We start from the raw sequence: 22,534 nt of genomic DNA, 5'->3' as shown, positions 1-22,534 counted from the left end.
TAGTATATAGATATAAGACTGCAGGGGCAGAAAACCTACAACTCCCAAATATCTTGCAAGGCGTTTCGGTGTTCATTGCCGCTCGTCGAACTCATCGAAGAATGAAATAAACTAGGAGAGAGCAGCCCTGTCCTTCACTTTTCCCTCGCAGTATCCCCCAACGCGCGACCTCACAGAGTCGACGTAATGGCTGAGAATGCATGGTTCTCTGTAGCTTTTCATCGATGTACCCTTCTTCGTCTGCCCTACCGTAGCAAAGCTCAACCGGGAAATGCTGTCTCGTGCTCTGAACTGGTGATCATGTGTTGGGCCGATACATTTGGCGGCAGTCGTGTCCCGCTATGCCCTCTCCTGACTCTTTCATTTCTGCGGGGTGAAGTTTTACGGCCTGATGAACCCACGGCGTAAAAGCATAGCGCGGCCGTAGACAATGCGCGTGTACCGAGCGAGTGACTCTGCCAGCCGTTCGATTAGCATGCAGACACTGAATACATCTTCACCACGGATTCATACGAGATACATTGGTTGCTTTCACTCTTGCAGAAAATGTGATCCCAGCCTCCGAAGGAACAAGGCAGGGATAAAAATGTGGGCGCTCTACTGCACGACTAAAGTCAGCGAGCTCGTGCTGACGAGCTAAGTCTGTTCTACCACCGGGTTGTGACTGTGGCTGCTCGTGGCGTTTTCACTTCCTGTCGTGATTGTCATCGTGGGCGATGTCGACGCCATCTCTACGCCGTCGTGGATCATGGTGGCTGGCCTGGCGGTGTTCGTGCCCGTAGCCTTGGCACGCCTGCGGATCGACACAAGCATACTGATGATGACGACCAGCATGAGGCACATGATTCCCGCACTGGCGATCATCGGAAGGATTATTGACCTGCGGCAGAGATAAACGGAGAAGAAGCGGTTGTTTTGAGCTCAGTCGCTGGGAGGGAAGTGGGGGGATGGTATGCAAGTGTGACTGCGGTAAAAGAGGAGTAAGCAAGAATAACCTGTCTGAGATGTTGCCTCATGCCCGAGCAAATGACGGGTCCTGACACTGCTCTAAATGAGACGTGCATTCAATGTGCTGAATGATCCTTATACAATCTGTTATCGGCATCTGAGCCTGCTATGAAGTTTACAAGAGAGCTAATGCACTATATATTGTACTTTTTTAAAGCCCATGTGGCTCTTCTCGTATATACCTAGTCACCTTCAGACAAAGGAGTCATTCTCCAGGTTTTTCTAGAGTTCACGACTAGCAGGAGCATGCGCTGACAAGTTATCACTGATAGAACAGGCAGTACCTGGGTACGGCTAAAGAATATCGCTCAATTGGGACCTACAAATTGAAAATATTCGTGCTAAAATGAACAGCTTAAAAGGCGTGTTATGTAATCATAGGTTAACCCTTCCCACACAGGTTAAACTGCTCCTCTATAATTCATATATAACGCCAGTGATTACTTATTGCCACACAGTTTGGGCTACGACGGCACAGCATAATAAACAGCGCCTTCTTATTGCACGAAAGCGTGCGATAAGACTGACAGCTAATGTGCCGTGGAATGCTCGCGCCAGACAGTATTTCAGGCAGTTCAATATTTTAAGCATGACTACGTGCATCTGTTCAAATTGCTTTGCATTTACAAAACTGCTGTAGCAACGAACAATAGCCTTGTGCTAACGATGTTTCGGCTAGTGCGTCATGAACCTACATATGATGTACGTCACTCTACATCATGGACCCTACCGTTAAGTCGCACCAAATACCGCACACAATCCTTATCGTACAATCTGCCGAGGTGCTTAAATGTTCTCGAATATAATCCTTTTTCGGTTAGGTTGTTTTCTACACTACTTTCATGGAATTGATCAATCTTTTCGAGCCTTCGACCGAATAGCTCACCTGTGTAACTGTTTGACGATGCATTGTAAGGGACTTGAATGAATTCTATTTATCTGTATTTTTGTCTACCTTGGCGTTGGAATTGTGTGATGGGAATTGGCGCAAAAGTGTGTAATTGCGCTAATTGTGTAAAATCACAATTATGTAATAGATCACCTGTAAAATTACAATTATGCAATAGATCACGGGTATTGTGATCACGGGATTGTGCTTTGTGCGGCCTAGGGGGTCCTCAAGCTGCATTTGGCAGCTTTTTACCTTCCGTCCTCTCTCATTCTGTACTTTGTTTTGAGGGAAATCTATCTATCTATCTATCTATCTATCTATCTATCTATCTATCTATCTATCTATCTATCTATCTATCTATCTATCTATCTATCTATCTATCTATCTATCTATCTATCTATCTATCTATCTATCTATCTATCTATCTATCTATCTATCTATCTATCTATCTATCTATCTATCTATCTATCTATCTATCTATCTATCTATCTATCTATCTATCTATCTATCTATCTATCTATCTATCTATCTATCTATCTATCTATCTATCTATCTATCTATCTATCTATCTATCTATCTATCTATCTATCTATCTATCTATCTATCTATCTATCTATCTATCTATCTATCTATCTATCTATCTATCTATCTATCTATCTATCTATCTATCTATCTATCTATCTATCTATCTATCTATCTATCTATCTATCTATCTATCTATCTATCTATCTATCTATCTATCTATCTATCTATCTATCTAGAATAGCTTCATCGATTTTTGATAGCCTTCAGGATAAGGTGGCACGTTCGAGTGTCACGCAATATGGAATTTGGAGCCGCATACCGAAGGAAAATCTGGATAACGCGATAACTATAACGTAGAGATGAGCATGGTGAGCACTGATCACAGCGAATTTGCATGGCGCCAAAGCAAGAAGTTAGCCAAGTTCGTTTCGAACAGCGAAAGGAAGGTGAAAACTGCGATGATGTGGCAAAGGCAGGATTGATTACTGATAACTCTGTTCGTACAGGCGCATACGCGCTCACGTGACCCACATAAATATGGAGGCCGCCTTACATTTTCGGTCTCCTCTGCTCAATCGTAGAAAGGCTGTTGTCGAACCCGGGTGGTTCCGGGACGTCTTTTGCTGGCGGGTACATTTCGTGCTGGGCACAGTGAGGAGAGTAACAGCGTTTATTGCAAGTGTACAGTCGGAAGTGCTACTATATACGTACGACAAATTTTACAATACGGCTGCTTGAAAGAAACGACAAGCACATTTTCACTTCAGGCCTGTTGTCTCATCACAATAAATTTTATTTCGTGGCAAGTGAACGACCATACTGCAACCAGTACATTTCATCCTTGCGACGGAATGAATGAATGAATAAGCATTATTTCCCTTTTTAAGAAAGGAGAGGGTCCGGCAGAAGAGAGGGAGGCCTGTGTGCTCCAGTCCCAGCAGACATCTGTCGCCACCTTATGTGGTTAGACGTCCGTCGACCAATTGTGGTAAGCCTCCGCTACATCCTCAGTCAACCTCAGGACTCGGTACTGTACGGTGGGATCAGAGTTGCACAGGGAAGTCTTCCACAGCCCCTCGCTAATATTTAATGGTTTGAGGGTGCGGGGGGAAGTATTGATGGGGCCTTTCCACATGATATGGGACAGTGCAGTAGCGACGCCTGGGTGTCGGGTATGTGACGGGAAAGAATAAGTGCAAAGTGCACAATGTAAGAAAAATGCGAATTTGTAGGCGCCACAATATTTCTCTCTGGCGCGTGCTAGGCAGTGGCAGAGATGAATACATTAGGCGTTGGTGTCTGTAATGTGTGCAAATTTCATGGAATGTGATGAGTGTGTATTTATTGGAATGTTGTTGGGAGTCACTGCGTTCTAGAGTTAGGCTCACATTTGCGGCCAACCGGTCCGTGAATCTTCGAGCAGCGGCATGAGCCATTTCTTTTCTTGGAGTCCTTGATGTGCTGAAGTCCAGGTGAGAGCGATGCCATTTTTGGTGGGTGAGCGACAAGCAAAAAGTGCGCGAGTTCGGTAATGGAGACGCTACTGACGTTCCTAATAGCAGTCTTAGAGTCACTGATGATGACATCGCAATAAGCTAGCCACTATGCGAGTGCAATGATGGCCTCTTCCGCGTCACCCGCCGAGATGGTCTTGATTGATGCTGGACGAACAGTATTGGCCTGGTTGTCTACGACCGCCAGAGCATAATCATGTCTAGTGGTGTAGGCTGCGGCGTCCACATAGCAGACTCCTTCAGCCTGTCCATAGTTGCGTTGTAGTGCCTTGGCTCGAAGTTTCCGGCGTTTGATTCGAACTTCAGGGTGCATGCTTCTGGGCATTGGTTGGATGTGGTATTGGGCGTGCATGTTCGGAGGAAGTTGGTGTCGCTTGCTCTCGTTGAATAGTGGAGCGTAGTGAGGTTGCCTCAGGCTCTCAAGCACAGCATCAGAGGTGGTGAGTATGTGGTATTGTGATGACTGATGTGCTTCGGTTAATTATCGACGGGTATTGATTGTGGTTGAGGCCATCATCCTTTGTGCGAATGCTTTAATTGAAACACCAAGAGCGTCTTTGTGTAGCTTGTGGATCAAGCAATTTACAGTATGCTCTTCCTAGAGAGTGAGAGGTGTTGTAGTGCGAAGGTGATTTTGCTTAAGACAAAAGCCTTGATGAGCTGAATTAGCTCCTTCTTTCGACGCCCTCCGTGTTTATGGGAGATCCTCTCTATCTATTATTGTTTGTAGTGCTTGCAAGGCATGCTGATAGGCTAGGTTGCTTGGGAGTGTAGTCATAGGACCATTATCCTGTCTACCTGGGGTATAGGGTGCCCTTCAGACGTGAGTTGGATATTCGGGGACAACGTCCTGAACTGTCTCGTTGGAGACAGAAATAAAAGCTGTGATTTGGTGGGGGAGCACCTGAGATTCAAGCGGTGACCTGCTTGTTCGACCTGGTCAATTGCTGCTTGAAGGGTACCTTGAATGTGCCTGTCCGAAGCTCCGGTCATGCACAGCGTAATATTGTGCGTGTACGAAGGTCAGGAATCCTCTTGAGAGTGAAAGCTAAAGGTCCCATAACCAAATGCAAGAGCATGGGGCAGAATAATTCCCCTTGGAGTGTGCCAGTGCTTCCTGAACTTATCTGACCAGAGTATTCACCGCCTAATCGGAGCGTCGCAGTGCACTTCGTGAGGCAGCAGCCTATATAACGGTTAGTCACTCTCCACAGTTATGTTCGCGTAGAATGGCCAAGTGGGACACATTATTGGACGCATTTTTGAGTGAACAGACAGTACCAGAGCACCGTCCCCACCGATTATCGGGTCAGAAGGAGGTGACGGTACTTTTGTGCTTTCCCAGAACGTTTGGTTTGTACGAGCGGCTTTGAAGTACTGTGCGTGCATGTCTCTATACCCTCTCCCTCTCTCCATTCTCTTTTCCCCTCTCCCTTCTCCCAGCGTAGGGTGGTAGCCAAGCGCACTCTTGACGGGTTAACATACCTGCCTTCCTTATATCCCTATCTCTTTCTCTCTCTCCCTAGAGGACCCGGCCGATCAACGCTTGTGTTCCACCTGCGTCGCTCGGTTCGATAATGTCGTGCTTGAGCCTTAGCATGACATCCTGACAAGAAAGTTTCGAAAGCTAGTCATTTCCGAGGGGAACAAGTGATTATGTTCCATCTATTTGGAGAGGCGTAGGTGGATTACGGGCTCCAAGATCTTCCTTATGCATTAGGTGAGAGAGATTGAACGGAAGTTATCAAAGTGAATTGGCTTATTTGGCTTGGGTATGAAGATCTCTCGGCTGCTTTGCATTGTTGACTTACCTCGCCTTCTTCAAGACATTGGCTGTAATACTCGGTGAGTTTCCATGTAGATTGCTCATCGAGGTTGCGAAGTCTCTTATTGGTCACAAAGTATGGGCCTGGTGCTGTGGTGGTTCGCAGTTGGTTGAGAGCATGTGGAACCTCTGCTTCTGTGATGGGTCTGCAAAGCTTCTCATTGGGTTCACCAGCATTGTGGGGCATGGGGATTGGCGTAGGAGGGGGAATATGTTTGGAGGCCAGATTTATGAGCATGGTCGGCAGGTCCACTGCATGCTCATGTAGCAGCTTATTGATCTGTTGGTTATTATGCTTCCTAGACGCGGTGGAGTCGAGCAGGTGCCGTAGCAATTGGAAGGCCTATTTAGTGCTAACATGACCAAGTGCGTCTTCTCAAAACTGAGTACTTTGCTGTCTCGCCAATTTGATAGCGTATGTTGAGAGTAGATTTGAGAGTCCAAATTCGCGATTCTGATACGAAGTTTGTATTTGTAACAGGTCGTTAGCCATGTCCTGACTAAAGCTAATTTCGTTTCCCACATGTGTAGCAGCTGCGAATAAATTGTGGCCAAGGGTGTATCTAGGGGGAAAGTGGTGCTATGGGCCTCTACGTCTGCCTCTAAGGCGTTGGCCCATTGCTCTACGTCGCTAATGTCTTCCTCGTTAGTATTGGAGCGAGATTTTCTGAATTTCGTCCAAAAGGTAAACCTTAGTGGCTTCGTGGCTAGCTGTGTGTATGCCTAAAATCTACGCGGAGTTCGAGGATGTAATGGTCGCTTCCTAAGTTGTTTTGGAGGTTTGACATGTCGCCTGAGTGATGTGAATTAGGGTGAGGTCGGGTGATGTATCCCCTACTGACGATTCTGTGTGCTGCCACGGAGCTCTTCCCACATGGGTGGTTGCGGAGTGGCGCTACATTTGATGGGAGGCACTGAAGTCTCCCATTAGGACTAGCGGCTGTTTATTGGGGTTAGTTTTGACTTGAGAAAGCATGTGTTCAAAGCGGTGTTGTCGTGCATTGCGAGGGCTATAAACATTCAACAAGTATAGGGTGGGTTGTTTGTGGCTTTCAGGTTTAATGTTGACAAAATCATGGGGGATGTCAATGCTGTTGAATGTGCCCCATTTAACAGAAAGATGCCTTACAACTTCGGCAGTATTGGGCTTGTATGCGTGAGATTCTTGAAACGTGTTGTATCCGGTTAGAGTGACTTTCCCGTGTGTTGCCTGCAAGGCTATACAGTGAGAGAGCCCATAAGACTTTGTATAAATAGCGATAGACTGGTGCACTTGTTGCAGAACCCCTGCCGTTTCACTGCCACATAAGCAGACTACGCACTGGCTTCATTATTATTGTTGTTGTTGTGAAGGATAGGAAGCTGTGACATCACGGAGCGTCTTCCCCAGCTGTCGATTAGCACTTGGAATCTGCAGAACTGTGCAGAATTTAGAACTGCGCAGAATTGCGCTGTCAAATAAAGGAATCAAGCTTGGTTTGTAGCCGATTGTCAAGGGCAACAGGTTTGTCTACCAGGGTGTTCAGGCGGTCACTGAGGACAAATATGATGTTTTCAATGGTGTTGTCGGTGTCTGTTATTCCGGAATTCTTCTTTCTTGTTGGTGGAGGCTGCATGTGTGGTGAAGACCACCTTGGAGTTGTTGCTTCAGTCGTAGCAGTGGATGCAACCGTGTCCATTTGTTCTGAGGGAGGGCATGTGAGTGTGGGCGCAACCGTTTGTGGTAGTGGGTTGGAAGTAGTGGCAGGGGTGTCATGCAGTTCGACGGGGGCAGTCATAAAAAGGCCGCCAGATGCTTCCTCGGCCTCTGTGCCTATTACTGGCGGCTTATTGCGGACTTTGCTCGCATTGCGTCACCGTTAAATGACCTGACGAGAGACGACGTTGCTTTTGTATGGGGCGACGAAGAGCGAGGTGCATTTAACAGCTTGCGGGAACGTTTCCAGACACCTCCAGTGCTTGCTCACTTTGATGAAACCGTTCCTACATTGCGCCACACTGATGCCAGCAATGTTGGCTTAGGAGCTGTTCTTCTGCAGCGGCAGGAGGGCATAGAAAGAGTGCTTGCCTATGCAAGTAGAACACTCTGACGCACAGAGGCTAATTACGCCAGAGCTGAGAAAGAAGGCCTCGCCGTAGTATGGGCGGTTATGAAATGTCGCCCATATTTGTATGACCGCTACTTCACAGTTATCAGTGCCCACCATTCACTGTGTTTTGACAAACGTTAAAGATCCATCGGGACGATTGGCGCGTTGGAGCATACGGCTGCAAGAGTTTGACATGTGTGTCATGTACAAGTCGGGGAAACGACATACGGTTGCTGACTGCCTGTTTCGATCGCCGATAGAGTCGTCTGCTCTACACGAAGAAGAAGAAGACTAAGCATTTCTTAGTGTTCTGGACACATCCACCATCGCGCAACAACAACGGGACGACCCCATCAATTACTTAAAGGGCAGATCTGCGAAACCGCCTAGAGTTTTCGCAAGAGGACTTGTCGTTTTGTTTGCGGGCCCAAGTGCTTTACAAAAGAAACTTTTCTTCGACCGGGTCCCCCTATCTGCTCGTCATTTCTGCAGCTCTTCGTACGGAAGTACTTCAAGCCTGTAACAATGAGGTGACTTCTTGTCACTTATGCTACACGAGAACGTTGGCCAGAGTGCAGCAGAAGTAATACTGGCCGAGACTTACCACCAACGCGAAACTTCACGTTGGCACTTGCCTCGACTGCCAGAGGCGCAAATCGCCTCCCTCGAAACCAGCCGGCCTGCTACAACCCGTCGATTCCTCGAAGACCATTTGATCAAATCGGAATGGATATATTGGGCCCACTTCCTGCTTCTACTGCAGGGAATCGCTTTCTTATCGTCGCAACCGACTACCTCACACGTTACGCTGAAACAAAGGCAATCCAGAGAAGCACAGAAGCCGAGGTGGCGCGCTTTTTCATTGAGCATGTTGTGTTGCGACACGGCTCATCGGAAGTCAATAGCCTACCTTCCACAAACCAACGGATTAACATAACGACTAAACAAAACAATTGAAGACACGATCTCAATGTATGTGGATGTTGAACATAAAAATTAGGATGACATCCTACCTTATATCACCTTTGCATATAACACGGCAAAACAAGAGACGACGCGCATAACACCGTTCACCCTTGTTCACGGACGGGATGTACGAACGACGTTGGATGCGATGCTTCCACACGACTTTGACGACACTAACACGAACGCCGATGTGCTTACGCAACGCGGAGAAGAGGCTCGGCAGCTCGCACGCTTTCGGATATGGGAGCAGCAAGACTACGAGACAGGGCGCTATGATCTTCACCGTAGAATAGTGACCTATGAAGTCGCCGACAGACTGTCGGTTTGGACACTCATACGGAAACGAGGCCTCTCCGAGTAGGTGTTAAGGCGATACTTCGGATCATATCGTGTATTGCACGGACTCAGTGATGTCACATAGGAGGTCGTTTCCGGTAGTCCCAAATGTACGCTGCGCCGCACGCACCGCCCTGAACTTGTGCACGTTGTCCGCATGAAGCCGTATGTGAGCGAATAACTATGCGAGAGACCCTCACTTACGCAAGTGACGCTTCTGGTCTAGCATCGAGGCGTTGCTACTTAGGGAGGGACAAATGACGCGTGTATTCTGTGCAGCCGACAACGATGGTAGGGACATTAACAGACATCGTCTGGCGGGTCAGTGAGGTTCGGCGAAGACGAAGAAGACCTGTCTCTATCCTGTTTGTTTTTGAACAGGTTGTGTTGCTGTTCTCGAAGAACGTTTCCCTGTCTTCTGTCCGCGTTGTACTGTGACAATATGTATAAACCACTGGCCAGTGCCCGTGTCATTTTGCTAGTTGCCGCCGGCGAAAAAAAAAGCAGTCACTATGCGTTCGAGTATAATTTTCACCATAAAGGGTGCAGTGACGTTGAGGCTTCAGTAAAAAAAAAATTCCAAGCACGATCCCTGGTTGCTATGCAAGAATGCGTTTAGCTGGCTTTGGGACCTGGTTATTTGTAAAACTATCTTGTCTGTTTGAACATATGTTGCACTATGGGGCAGTACTCTTACCACCAAAGCTTACCCGTACGCTGGTAGCAAACTGTACTTAGGGTTCCACTTGCTCAAGGACAAGTTTAGAAAGCCCTGCCTTGTCTGCGACCGCCTGCGACCACTTGTGATCACTCGGACCAGAGGGTCCGCGTCTCAGATGATAGCTTCTGCTCCTTCGAGCTTCAGCATCAACGTCAGTGAATCAAAATGCTAGATGTCACTGGAGAAAAATGCCACCACCCTCCCTTTAATTACCACCATGTCACCAGTACCACCGCACGGGGTTGCGATGGTAGTGTAGGATCGTACTGCATTCGCTGTTTTGTTACACTGCAATATCTTCGGGACCGATCTCGAAAACGATCACACAGTGGCAAGAATCAGTGGTTAGTTCGAAAAGAATGCTAAACGCGTGAAAAGTCGCACTTTCGCAAAGGAGATGCTGATAGCGACAGCAAAGTATTAGATAATTGCACGAAGTAGGGCTTTTAGTTTTATCGGCTGCATAAATTGCAGTTGACATTGTCTTGCTAAATAAATTATCTAGCACGGTGCTGTGCGCGCACAGACAAACGTGAAGAGATCTCAGTATATGACCACAAGCCCTCGCTGTCGCAACGCTAGTGTGATTAGTGGCGGCAGCGGGGAGCGAACGCTTAGTGGTGCCGCTCGCTTCACCACGTCACCTAAAGTTAGCTTACGCGACTCCCAACGCTAGGTGCGCGGAGAGTCAGAATGCGTGACGCCTCGGCAGCAGATTACTTCTAAGATAGGCGCGCGGGTCGCGTATGCGCTCAGCGGCGCTGATAGCCATGACCAGGCAGCTTGAGGAGGGGACGTGTGCTCTCATACAGTAGAATGCGCTTGTTCACGTTACAGCTTACATCGCGTGCGCAGGAAGATTGCGCGCATCAAGCCAACATCATTTCGGGCTCTACCTCGCAGATTTTTTTATCCCACTGCAGCCCACGGCGTGCAGGCTTCATTTCTATCGCACCTGGACTTCAATAAGACATTCGGGCAACGGCAAAGATTCACCCGAAGGGTTCATACAGTTGTTACCGCGATAAAATACACGAATTGTATCTAACACGCACACAACCTAATAGAGTAGCAAGGTGGCAGACGGTCACTGAAGCCTCATTTTGAAGCTCTAACGTTGCATCCTCGTTAGAAAAAGCTTCCGTAAGTGGCAGTAGGCTGTTGGGGTAGCACGAAACTTCAGTACTAACGCAAAATTCTAGTATTACGGTCATTGCACGCAAGCTTGCGTTAGCTGGTGTAGCGGGCAGATAGAAGGTGGGGTTTTTCTCATAATAGGACTAGTAAATATACATTATGACCCAAAACAAGCAACCACCACCAGACTAAAAGCAGACTTTCTTTTTCAACTGTAAGATATCACGCGCAGTGACATTACAAGACGTTCCTCACGTCTACAGGTTTAGGTGCTCCGTGGACATGTGGAGCAACCGCAGCCGAGGGCGCAGCCGTTTTTTCAACAAGCGCGACAGGTGGCGGCAAAGGCTCCGGCGAGATGTCCTGGCTAGATGGCGGCACTGGGACAGCGTCGCTGCCTTTGGCCTTCGGCTCCCGCTTGGCTTTCTTGCCCCTTCCAGGCAACGAATCGACAGCGCTCTCAGGAGACCTGTGCATGTACATTACATTCCACTTCACCACTGCAGATCCACCAATCTCGCGTTCCTTAAGAGGAAGCGTTAGCCGTGCCCAACTCTAACGCGACCTATTCAAATACGTGTAAAACGCAATAACGCTTTTCTGAGATAACCCCTGGACCGATTTTAATCAAATTTGGTGTATTTGAGGAAGACATTTCAATTCTAGTGACTGTTGGAAGCGGAAATTTGATTTAGGGCATGATTGTTGTGAAAAGAATATTCAAAAATTCAAAATTTCGAGAAAGACAGACGCGCGAAAGTTATGTTAATAGGTCTGCATCAAGAACAGTTATCACGGTTCTGTAAACGGCATCCATTAGATCATTCAAAGCGGACAAATGAGATATGTCAATTTATACTGTACGAGAGTTCCTTACGTTGTGTGCAAGGGTTCGGCAAAAGCTGTATTTCTACATTATTGAAGTTTTTAAGATTCATGTGCAACACGTCAATTTTGTCCGCTTTAGATGTACTATCAGATGCAATTCACAGAATTGTGATATCATTTCTTGTTGCTGAGTTAGAGTGTTGTAAACTTGATAGTGTTATTTTCTGATAATTTTCCATTTTTGCCAATTTTTAATAAAAAATTGACAATCTAAATAAAAAATTAGAAATAGACAGTCACTAGAATTTAGGTTTTTATTTTAACTTCAACAAAAGCTCGTCAACATTGCTGCGGTGGTTGCCGAGAAAAACGAATTCTCCTTTTACATGTATTTAGATAGGAGCACCCGAGCTAAAGCTTCCTATTAAAGGGCAACTCCGGTGATTCTTTGACCATGTCAAGGTAATGGAATATTTAGGTTCCCGAGAGACTGTCATCCGTCTGATAGAATTGTTCCACAAATTTGAAAATAATTTTAAATAAGGAAGAAAGCGCAAAAACGAAACTCGAATCCTGACCGAGCAGCCGATCGAACCTCCTCGTGTGACGTCACGAGCGTACCCAACGGCGAAGCCGCGCAAAACATGCCGGTCTCGCCCGCTCGGCGAACGAAACCAGCGAAGAGCAGACGCTCAGGTTATTCCTGACCGCGCCGGACCTTCAGGTGGCAATGTCATCTGCACCAGCTCTTCGGATCTGCCAATTATTGACAGTTATGATTCTGATGAATTCAATAGCCACGAATCGCCGTTCGCATTCGACCTCCCACCACGAGAGCCAACGCCCATGCGCTATATATCGTGCTGCAACATGAAGATCAAGGGTAGCTCTAACCACTGTTTTTTTACCTACTGCTTGCTATTTTGGGTGTTTTACCCCTTCTCAGGGAAGCACTTCGGACGCACACAAGATGTTGATGACGATTTTCCACATTTGTATCCCGTAAGGACGCCGCTGACACTCCAGATTGGTGCATTGATTGGTGCATTTGTTTAGAACGGCAGGTACTGCGACCACTCGTCGTTCGCTTGAGACATAGTGCTCGCCGCTCATTGGTGACATCAGTTAATGTCAGAACATATAAAACGGGTAGATTGTGTATGTAATCGCCGTTGCATCACTCTGAATCGCGAATATCATCATCATCATCATCATCATCAGCCTAGTTACGCCCACTGCAGGGCAAAGGCCTCTCCCATACTTCTCCAACTACCCCGGTCATGTACTAATTGTGGCCATGTTGTCCCTGCAAACGTCTTAATGTCATCTGCCCACCTAACTCTCTGCCGCCCCCTGCTACGCTTCCCTTCTCTTGGAATCCAGTCCGTAGCTCTTAGTGACCATCGGTTATCTTCCCTCCTCATTACATGTCCGGCCCATGCCCATTTCTTTTTCTTGATTTCAACTAAGATGTCGTTTACCCGCGTTTGTTGCCTCACCCAATCTGCTCTTTTCTTATCCCTTAACGTTACACCCATCATTCTTCTTTCCATAGCTCGTTGCGTCGTTCTCAATTTCAGCAGAACCCTTTTCGTAAGCCTCCAGGTTTCTGCCCCATATGTGAGTACTGGTAACACACAGCTGTTGTACACTTTCCTTTTGAGGGATAGTGGCAACCTACTGTTCATGATTTGAGAATGCCTGCCAAACGCACCCCAACCCATTCTTATTCTTCTGGTTATTTCAGTCTCATGATCCGGATCCGTGGTCACTACCTGCCCTAAGTAGATGTATTCCCTTACCACTTCCAGTGTTTCGCTACCTATCGTAAACTGCTGTTCTCTTCCGAGACTGTTAAACAGTACTTTAGTTTTCTGCAGATTAATTTTCAGACCCACCCTTCTGCTTTGCCTCTCCAGGTCAGTGAGCATGCATTGCAATTGGTCTCCTGAGTTACTAAGCAAGGCAATATCATCAGCGAATCGCAAGTTGCTAAGGTATTCTCCATCGACTTTTATCCCCAATTCTTCCCACTCCAGGCCTCTGAATACCTCCTGTAAACATGCTGTGAATAGCATTGGAGATATCGTATCTCCCTGTCTGACGCCTTTCTTTATAGGGATTTTGTTGCTTTCTTTGTGGAGGACTACGGTGGCTGTGGAGCCGCTATAGATATCTTCCAGTATTTTTACATATGGCTCATCTACACCCTGATTCCGTAATGCCTCCATGACTGCTGAGGTTTCGACTGAATCAAACGCTTTCTCGTAATCAATGAAAGCTATATATAAGGGTTGGTTATATTCTGCACATTTCTCTATCACTTGATTGATAGTGTTGAGTAGCCTTTACGGAATCCTGCCTGGTCCTTTGGCTGACAGAAGTCTAAGGTGTTCCTGATTCTATTTGCGATTACCTTAGTAAATACTTTGTAGGCAACGGACAGTAAGCTGATCGGTCTATAATTTTTCAAGTCTTTGGCGTCCCCTTTCTTATGGATTAGGATTATGTTAGCGTTCTTCCAAGATTCCGGTACGCTCGAGGTTATGAGGCATTGCGTATACAGGGTGGCCAGTTTCTCTAGAACAATCTGACCACCATCCTTCAACAAATCTGCTGTTACCTGATCCTCCCCAGCTGCCTTCCCCTTTTGCATAGCTCCTAAGGCTTTCTTTACTTCTTCTGGCGTTACCTGTGGGATTTCGAATTCCTCTAGGCTATTCTCTCTTCCACTATCGTCGTGGGTGCCACTGGTACTGTATAAATCTCTATAGAACTCCTCAGCCACTTGAACTATCTCGTCCATATTAGTAACGATATTGCCGGCTTTGTCTCTTAACGCACACATCTGATTCTTGCCTATTCCTAGTTTCTTCTTCACTGTTTTTAGGCTTCCTCCGTTCCTGAGAGCCTGTTCAATTCTATCCATATTATAGTTCCTGATGTCCGCTGTCTTACGCTTGTTGATTAACTTAGAAAGTTCTGCCAGTTCTATTCTAGCTGTAGGATTAGAGGCTTTCATACATTGGCGTTTCTTGATCAGATCTTTCGTCTCCTGCGATAGCTTACTGGTTTCCTGTCTAACGGCGTTACCACCGACTTCTATTGCGCACTCCTTAATGATGCCCATGAGATTGTCGTTCATTGCTTCAACACTAAGGTCCTCTTCCTGAGTTAAAGCCGAATACCTGTTCTGTAGTTTGATCCGGAATTCCTCTAGTTTCCCTCTTACCGCTAACTCATTGATTGGCTTCTTGTGTACCAGTTTCTTTCGTTCCCTCCTCAAGTCTAGGCTAATTCGAGTTCTTACCATCCTGTGGTCACTGCAGCGTACCTTGCCGAGCACGTCTACATCTTGAATGATGCCAGGGTTCGCGCAGAGTATGAAGTCGATTTCATTTCTAGTCTCACCATTCGGGCTCCTCCACGTCCACTTTCGGCTAACCCGCTTGCGGAAAAAGGTATTCATTATACGCATATTATTCTGTTCTGCAAACTCTACTAATAATTCTCCTCTGCTATTCCTAGAGCCTATGCCATATTCCCCCACTGACTTGTCTCCAGCCTGCTTCTTGCCTACCCTGGCATTGAAGTCGCCCATCAGTATAGTGTATTTTGTTTTGACTTTACCCATCGCCGATTCTACGTCTTCATAAAAGCTTTCGACTTCCTGGTCATCATGACTAGATGTAGGAGCGTAGACTTGAACAACCTTCATTTTGTACCTCTTATTAAGTTTCACAACAAGACATGCCACCCTCTCGTTAATGCTATAGAATTCCTGTATGTTACCAGCTATTTCCTTATTGATCAGGAATCCGACTCCTAGTTCTCGTCTCTCCGCTAAGCCCCGGTAGCACAGTACATGCCCGCTTTTTAGCACTGTATATGCTTCTTTTGTCCTCCTAACCTCACTGAGCCCTATTATATCCCACTTACTACCCTCTAGTTCCTCCAATAACACTGCTAGACTCGCCTCACTAGATAGCGTTCTAACGTTAAACGTTGCCAGGTTCAGATTCCAATGGCGGCCTGTCCGGAGCCAGGTATTCTTAGCACCCTCTGCAGCGTCACAGATCTGACCGCCGCCGTGGTCAGTTGCTTCGCGGCTGCTGGGGACTGAGGGCCGGGGTTTGATTGTTGTATTCATATAGGAGGTTGTGGCCAAGTACTGCACCAGGGTGGCCAATCCTGCTCTGGTGAGAGAGTGCGTTACCGGTTCTGGTCACCGGGATCAGGCCGCACTCCAGGCCTGTTTGTGCAATTTTCTCAACACACGTTTTTTTTTGTATTTTCCGGTGGAGAATAGCGCGGCACCGGGATTTGAATCACGGTCCTCTTGCACTGGAGACGGATACTCTACCGTCCCCGTAGGAGTTAAATTAAAAATTAATTTATGGGGTTTTACGTGACAAAACCACTTTCTGATTATGCACGCCGTAGTGGAGGACTCCGAAAATTTCGACCACCTGGGGTTCTTTAACGTGCACCTAATTCTAAGTACACGGGTGTTTTCGCATTTCGCCCCCATCGAAATGCGGCCGCCGTGGTCGGGGTCCGATCCCGCGACCTCGTGCTCAGCAGTCTAACACCATAACCGCTGAGCAACCACGGCGGGTCCCGCAGGAGTTGTACGCCTCATTTAACCTACAGTGGTGCCCTACTTGGTCAGTCAAGGTGGACCAATCTGAGCTCGGTTATACCGCATGGATGGCACTCGGCTAGAGAACCTGGTATTTATGACCTGCACATGTGAGTGTGAGGCCATAAATATTTGAAGATCTATATAAATATATATATATATATTTTTTTTAGGAGGGTTCCCGTACAGTGATAAAATAAAGGAAAAGACATTAAAAGAAAGAAAAAAAAAGAAAAAAAAGAAAGAAAAAGGGGCAGAAAAAAAAAAGGAACATAACAGGTGATTTGAACTCGTGACCCTTCGATGTTGCCCAGAAAGATAGCTCAGTCGGTTGGTTCGTCAGGCCCCAGGCTACTTTCAAGCGCCACAGCTCCTGCTCCGAGCCTCACACTTACGTGGAAAGGGACTCATGTTGTCCGCGATAGTCGAGTGGTTGGAAGGCATACTTTCTTGGAAAAATGGCTGCCCGAGGAGAAGAGCGAACTCGAGCGGCTTTAGAGACAAGGAAAACTGCCTTAAAATATTTAGACTTGAGGGAAAGCTTCGTTAACAAACTATAACACGGCAATCAGCACTCGAATACGACGAGAGAAATTACTGAGACGTGGAAAATTCCCTTGAAAAAAAAATCTGGTTTGCTAGGCAAATGCTTGTATGTATTGAACCTCTTAAAAGATGAGGGGTGAAATATGCGCTCACCGAGAGGGCATCTTCGGCACGAGACATCCCCAAGGCACCTTACAGAGATGTGGAGAGCTTCGCGGCCGGAACGAAGCTTCCCTTCTCCGCCGGCCAAGAGGGGGAAACGCGCTTTCCGATCGCTCAAGGTTGCGCGGACAAAGCCTAACTCTAGCGTCTAGGAAAAGCTTAACCAGGTGCGATGGCGGCACGCATAGCGTGGGAAGCTAGCCGCCAGAATAACTATACCAAGGACTGCTGCTGATGAGGGCGAAATACCTTCGTGTAATTATAATAACCCTAATAGGACTACTTTCGAAAAAAAAAGGAAACGGCCCAGAGGGCTATACTACGAGAGCTATGACTGATAGTTTTCTCTCTCTCTCTCTCTCTCTCTCTCTCTATATATATATATATATATATATATATATATATATATATATATATATATATATATATATATTCATCTCATCTATGGGATCGCATGCGCGCGCTGTTTCTTTGTCTCTGCGTGTAGTACAGTGAAGAGAGCCAGTTTAAGGGCGGAGAAGAAGAAAGAAGAGAAAAGCAAAAACTGCAGCGCCGTGGTTTTAAAGCGCACCCGTGGTAGAGAAACGGAATGCGATATAAGCGTGCGTAGCCATGATACGCACACGACAAACTGCCTTAAAATATTTAGACTTCAGGGAAAGCTTCCTCAGCAAACGATAGCACGGCAATCAGCACTCGAATATAATTATAACCCTAATACTAATTGTAAATATTCATCTCATCTATGGGATCTAATGCGCGCGCTGTTGCTTTGTCGCTGCGTGTAGTAGTTGAGAGAGCCAGTTTAAGGGCGGAGAAGAAGAAAGAAGAGAAAAGCAAAAACTGCAGCGCCGTGGTTTTAAAGCGCACCCGTGGTAGAGAAACGGAATGCGATATAAGCGTGCGTAGCCATGATACGCACACGACAAACTGCCTTAAAATATTTAGACTTGAGGGAAAGCTTCGTTAGCAAACGATAGCACGGCAATCAGCACTCGAATATAATTATAACCCTAATACTAATTGTAAATATTCATCTCATCTATGGGATCTAATGCGCGCGCTGTTGCTTTGTCTCTGCGTGTAGTAGTTGAGAGAGCCAGTTTAAGGGCGGAGAAGAAGAAAGAAGAGAAAAGCAAAAACTGCAGCGCCGTGGTTTTAAAGCGCACCCGTGGTAGAGAAACGGAATGCGATATAAGCGTGCGTAGCCATGATACGCACACGACAAACTGCCTTAAAATATTTAGACTTGAGGGAAAGCTTCGTTAGCAAACGATAGCACGGCAATCAGCACTCGAATATAATTATAACCCTAATACTAATTGTAAATATTTATCTCATCTATGGGATCTAATGCGCGCGCTGTTGCTTTGTCTCTGCGTGTAGTAGTTGAGAGAGCCAGTTTAAGGGCGGAGTAGTTGGAAGGCATACTTTCTAGGAAAAATGGCCGCTCAAGGAGAAGAGCCAACTCGAGCGGCTTTAGAGGCTAGGAAAACTGCCTTAAAATATTTAGACTTGAGGGAAAGCTTCGTTAACAAACTATAACACGGCAATCAGCACTCGAATACGACGAGAGAAATTACTGAGACGTGGAAAATTCCCTTGAAAAAAAAAATCTGGTTTGCTAGGCAAGTGCTTGTATGTATTGAACCTCTTAAAAGATGAGGGGTGAAATATGCGCTCACCGAGAGGGCATCTTCGGCACGAGACATCCCCAAGGCACCTTACAGAGATGTGGAGAGCTTCGCGGCCGGAACGAAGCTTCCCTTCTCCGCCGGCCAAGAGGGGGAAACGCGCTTTCCGATCGCTCAAGGTTGCGCGGACAAAGCCTAACTCTAGCGTCTAGGAAAAGCTTAACCAGGTGCGATGGCGGCACGCATAGCGTGGGAAGCTAGCCGCCAGAATAACTATACCAAGGACTGCTGCTGATGAGGGCGAAATACCTTCGTGTAATTATAATAACCCTAATAGGACTACTTTCGAAAAAAAAAGGAAACGGCCCAGAGGGCTATACTACGAGCTATGACTGATAGTTTTCTCTCTCTCTCTCTATATATATATATATATATATATATTCATCTCATCTATGGGATCGCATGCGCGCGCTGTTTCTTTGTCTCTGCGTGTAGTATAGTGAAGAGAGCCAGTTTAAGGGCGGAGAAGAAGAAAGAAGAGAAAAGCAAAAACTGCAGCGCCGTGGTTTTAAAGCGCACCCGTGGTAGAGAAACGGAATGCGATATAAGCGTGCGTAGCCATGATACGCACACGACAAACTGCCTTAAAATATTTAGACTTCAGGGAAAGCTTCCTCAGCAAACGATAGCACGGCAATCAGCACTCGAATATAATTATAACCCTAATACTAATTGTAAATATTCATCTCATCTATGGGATCTAATGCGCGCGCTGTTGCTTTGTCGCTGCGTGTAGTAGTTGAGAGAGCCAGTTTAAGGGCGGAGAAGAAGAAAGAAGAGAAAAGCAAAAACTGCAGCGCCGTGGTTTTAAAGCGCACCCGTGGTAGAGAAACGGAATGCGATATAAGCGTGCGTAGCCATGATACGCACACGACAAACTGCCTTAAAATATTTAGACTTGAGGGAAAGCTTCGTTAGCAAACGATAGCACGGCAATCAGCACTCGAATATAATTATAACCCTAATACTAATTGTAAATATTTATCTCATCTATGGGATCTAATGCGCGCGCTGTTGCTTTGTCTCTGCGTGTAGTAGTTGAGAGAGCCAGTTTAAGGGCGGAGTAGTTGGAAGGCATACTTTCTAGGAAAAATGGCCGCTCAAGGAGAAGAGCCAACTCGAGCGGCTTTAGAGGCTAGGAAAACTGCCTTAAAATATTTAGACTTGAGGGAAAGCTTCGTTAACAAACTATAACACGGCAATCAGCACTCGAATACGACGAGAGAAATTACTGAGACGTGGAAAATTCCCTTGAAAAAAAAAATCTGGTTTGCTAGGCAAATGCTTGTATGTATTGAACCTCTTAAAAGATGAGGGGTGAAATATGCGCTCACCGAGAGGGCATCTTCGGCACGAGACATCCCCAAGGCACCTTACAGAGATGTGGAGAGCTTCGCGGCCAGAACGAAGCTTCCCTTCTCCGCCGGCCAAGAGGGGGAAACGCGCTTTCCGATCGCTCAAGGTTGCGCGGACAAAGCCTAACTCTAGCGTCTAGGAAAAGCTTAACCAGGTGCGATGGCGGCACGCATAGCGTGGGAAGCTAGCCGCCAGAATAACTATACCAAGGACTGCTGCTGATGAGGGCGAAATACCTTCGTGTAATTATAATAACCCTAATAGGACTACTTTCGAAAAAAAAAAGGAAACGGCCCAGAGGGCTATACTACGAGAGCTATGACTGATAGTTTTCTCTCTCTCTCTCTATATATATATATATATATATATATATATATATTCATCTCATCTATGGAATCGCATGCGCGCGCTGTTTCTTTGTCTCTGCGTGTAGTACAGTGAAGAGAGCCAGTTTAAGGGCGGAGAAGAAGAAAGAAGAGAAAAGCAAAAACTGCAGCGCCGTGGTTTTAAAGCGCACCCGTGGTAGAGAAACGGAATGCGATATAAGCGTGCGTAGCCATGATACGCACACGACAAACTGCCTTAAAATATTTAGACTTCAGGGAAAGCTTCCTCAGCAAACGATAGCACGGCAATCAGCACTCGAATATAATTATAACCCTAATACTAATTGTAAATATTCATCTCATCTATGGGATCTAATGCGCGCGCTGTTGCTTTGTCGCTGCGTGTAGTAGTTGAGAGAGCCAGTTTAAGGGCGGAGAAGAAGAAAGAAGAGAAAAGCAAAAACTGCAGCGCCGTGGTTTTAAAGCGCACCCGTGGTAGAGAAACGGAATGCGATATAAGCGTGCGTAGCCATGATACGCACACGACAAACTGCCTTAAAATATTTAGACTTGAGGGAAAGCTTCGTTAGCAAACGATAGCACGGCAATCAGCACTCGAATATAATTATAACCCTAATACTAATTGTAAATATTCATCTCATCTATGGGATCTAAGCTATTAGGGTAAAGAAAATTGAGTTGGGTTTTGACCATACCGATTTGGAATGGACCATTCCTCATTCCGCGAATATACGAGCGACTATATGGGATACGAGGCAAGCAGTACACCTCGGAAGCTAAATAATGAGCCTGCATGAGAATACGTAAAAATACACCCATGCTCGCAGTCGCATTTAATTTAGGGAAGTGCCGGTGAGTGCGGCTGGCAGCTTTCCGTCGAAAACGGAAACGTACCGATGCTGATACTGCTCCGTGTCATCGCTTCTCGCTTTTTGTGCAGGCACTGTTCGAAATGAGGAATGGTCCATTCCAAATCGGTATGGTCAAAACCCAACTCAATTTTCTTTACCCTAATAGCTTAATTGGCTTCAGGTGAGTCGCTCAGCTCCGCGTGCTGTAGACGCGCGAACTATGCGACTATGTTACATAGTCCAAAGTTTGACGAGCACTGGTCAGGTGAGAGTGACACATTGTCAAATAAACTGGCACTCGCCTAAGGTTCAAAACGAAATAAAACATAAAATGACGTTTCGAGACCGCTACGGGCCCCTTGTTCACAATGAAGATGAGCGCAAGAGGGGGTAATTAATTATGTGTTAGGTGGCGCAGAGTGGCGCATGTATATCTCGGGGAGATTACCCCATGTCCTGTTAATCGTGTTTCTAGTCGTTTGAATATGTAAATATTCTCAGAGTAGTCGTGAAGATAGGCGCTTTTCTGTCGCGATTATGCTCGGAGCATCTCAATCGACGATGTGGTTAGTGGTCATGTTCAAACGCCGCCAAGGCGTTTGAACTTGCATTGCCCTTCTTGACATCGTTCTGGTCTTGCTGAATCCTTCTTTTAGAATTCTCAGTTTCACCTATGTAGGATGCGTCACGACTCTTGCGCGGAATGCTGTACATTACCTCCGGAAATCTTGACCTTTCCAAATGGTCTTTCACGCATACGAGCTTCTGTCTTTCTTTGTTGGCACGCGTGCGATTTTTACAGCGTACTAGCCAAAAGCTCTTGCCGGTGTCTCAAAGGTGCCTTGTGCGTAGGGGACAGCCACCCATTTATGCTTCTCTTCTTCTTGTACCCTTGCGTGGTTAGCAATTGACGATCACAATTCTTGAGTCCTCAGAAGCTGTGCTGGGTAGCCGTTGTTGGAGAGGTCCTTCCTTACCACGGCTAGCTCTCACTTGCGCAGTCCAGGCTCGGACCAGATTCGCAATGCGGGAGACAAGCGCAGAGCGGCAACGGAGAGTTTCTGTCCTATTAGATGCGCAGAGTCGAACCTCAG

General features: G+C 46.4%; 1 protein-coding gene across 1 annotated transcript in view; it reads right to left on the bottom strand.

Annotated features, from left to right (window-relative positions):
- Window positions 1-530: 530 nt before the first annotated feature.
- The window catches only part of LOC129384467 (uncharacterized), a 33,732-nt gene continuing 11,728 nt past the window's right edge, over window positions 531-22,534 (bottom strand). Inside the window, exons 2-4 of the mRNA XM_055069928.1 lie at window positions 11,270-11,483; window positions 2,979-3,067; window positions 531-880 (exon numbers count right to left, since the gene is read on the bottom strand). Of these exons, the coding sequence (XP_054925903.1) occupies window positions 637-880; window positions 2,979-3,067; window positions 11,270-11,483 (547 nt within the window). The 3' untranslated portion in view covers window positions 531-636. The remainder of the gene's footprint in view (window positions 881-2,978; window positions 3,068-11,269; window positions 11,484-22,534) is intronic.

The sequence above is a fragment of the Dermacentor andersoni genome, chromosome 9 (assembly GCF_023375885.2).
Source record: "Dermacentor andersoni chromosome 9, qqDerAnde1_hic_scaffold, whole genome shotgun sequence".
NCBI classification, from domain to species: Eukaryota; Metazoa; Arthropoda; class Arachnida; order Ixodida; family Ixodidae; genus Dermacentor; species Dermacentor andersoni.
Note: the sequence above shows the minus strand (reverse complement) of the source record. Positions and strands in the feature narration are given on the sequence as shown.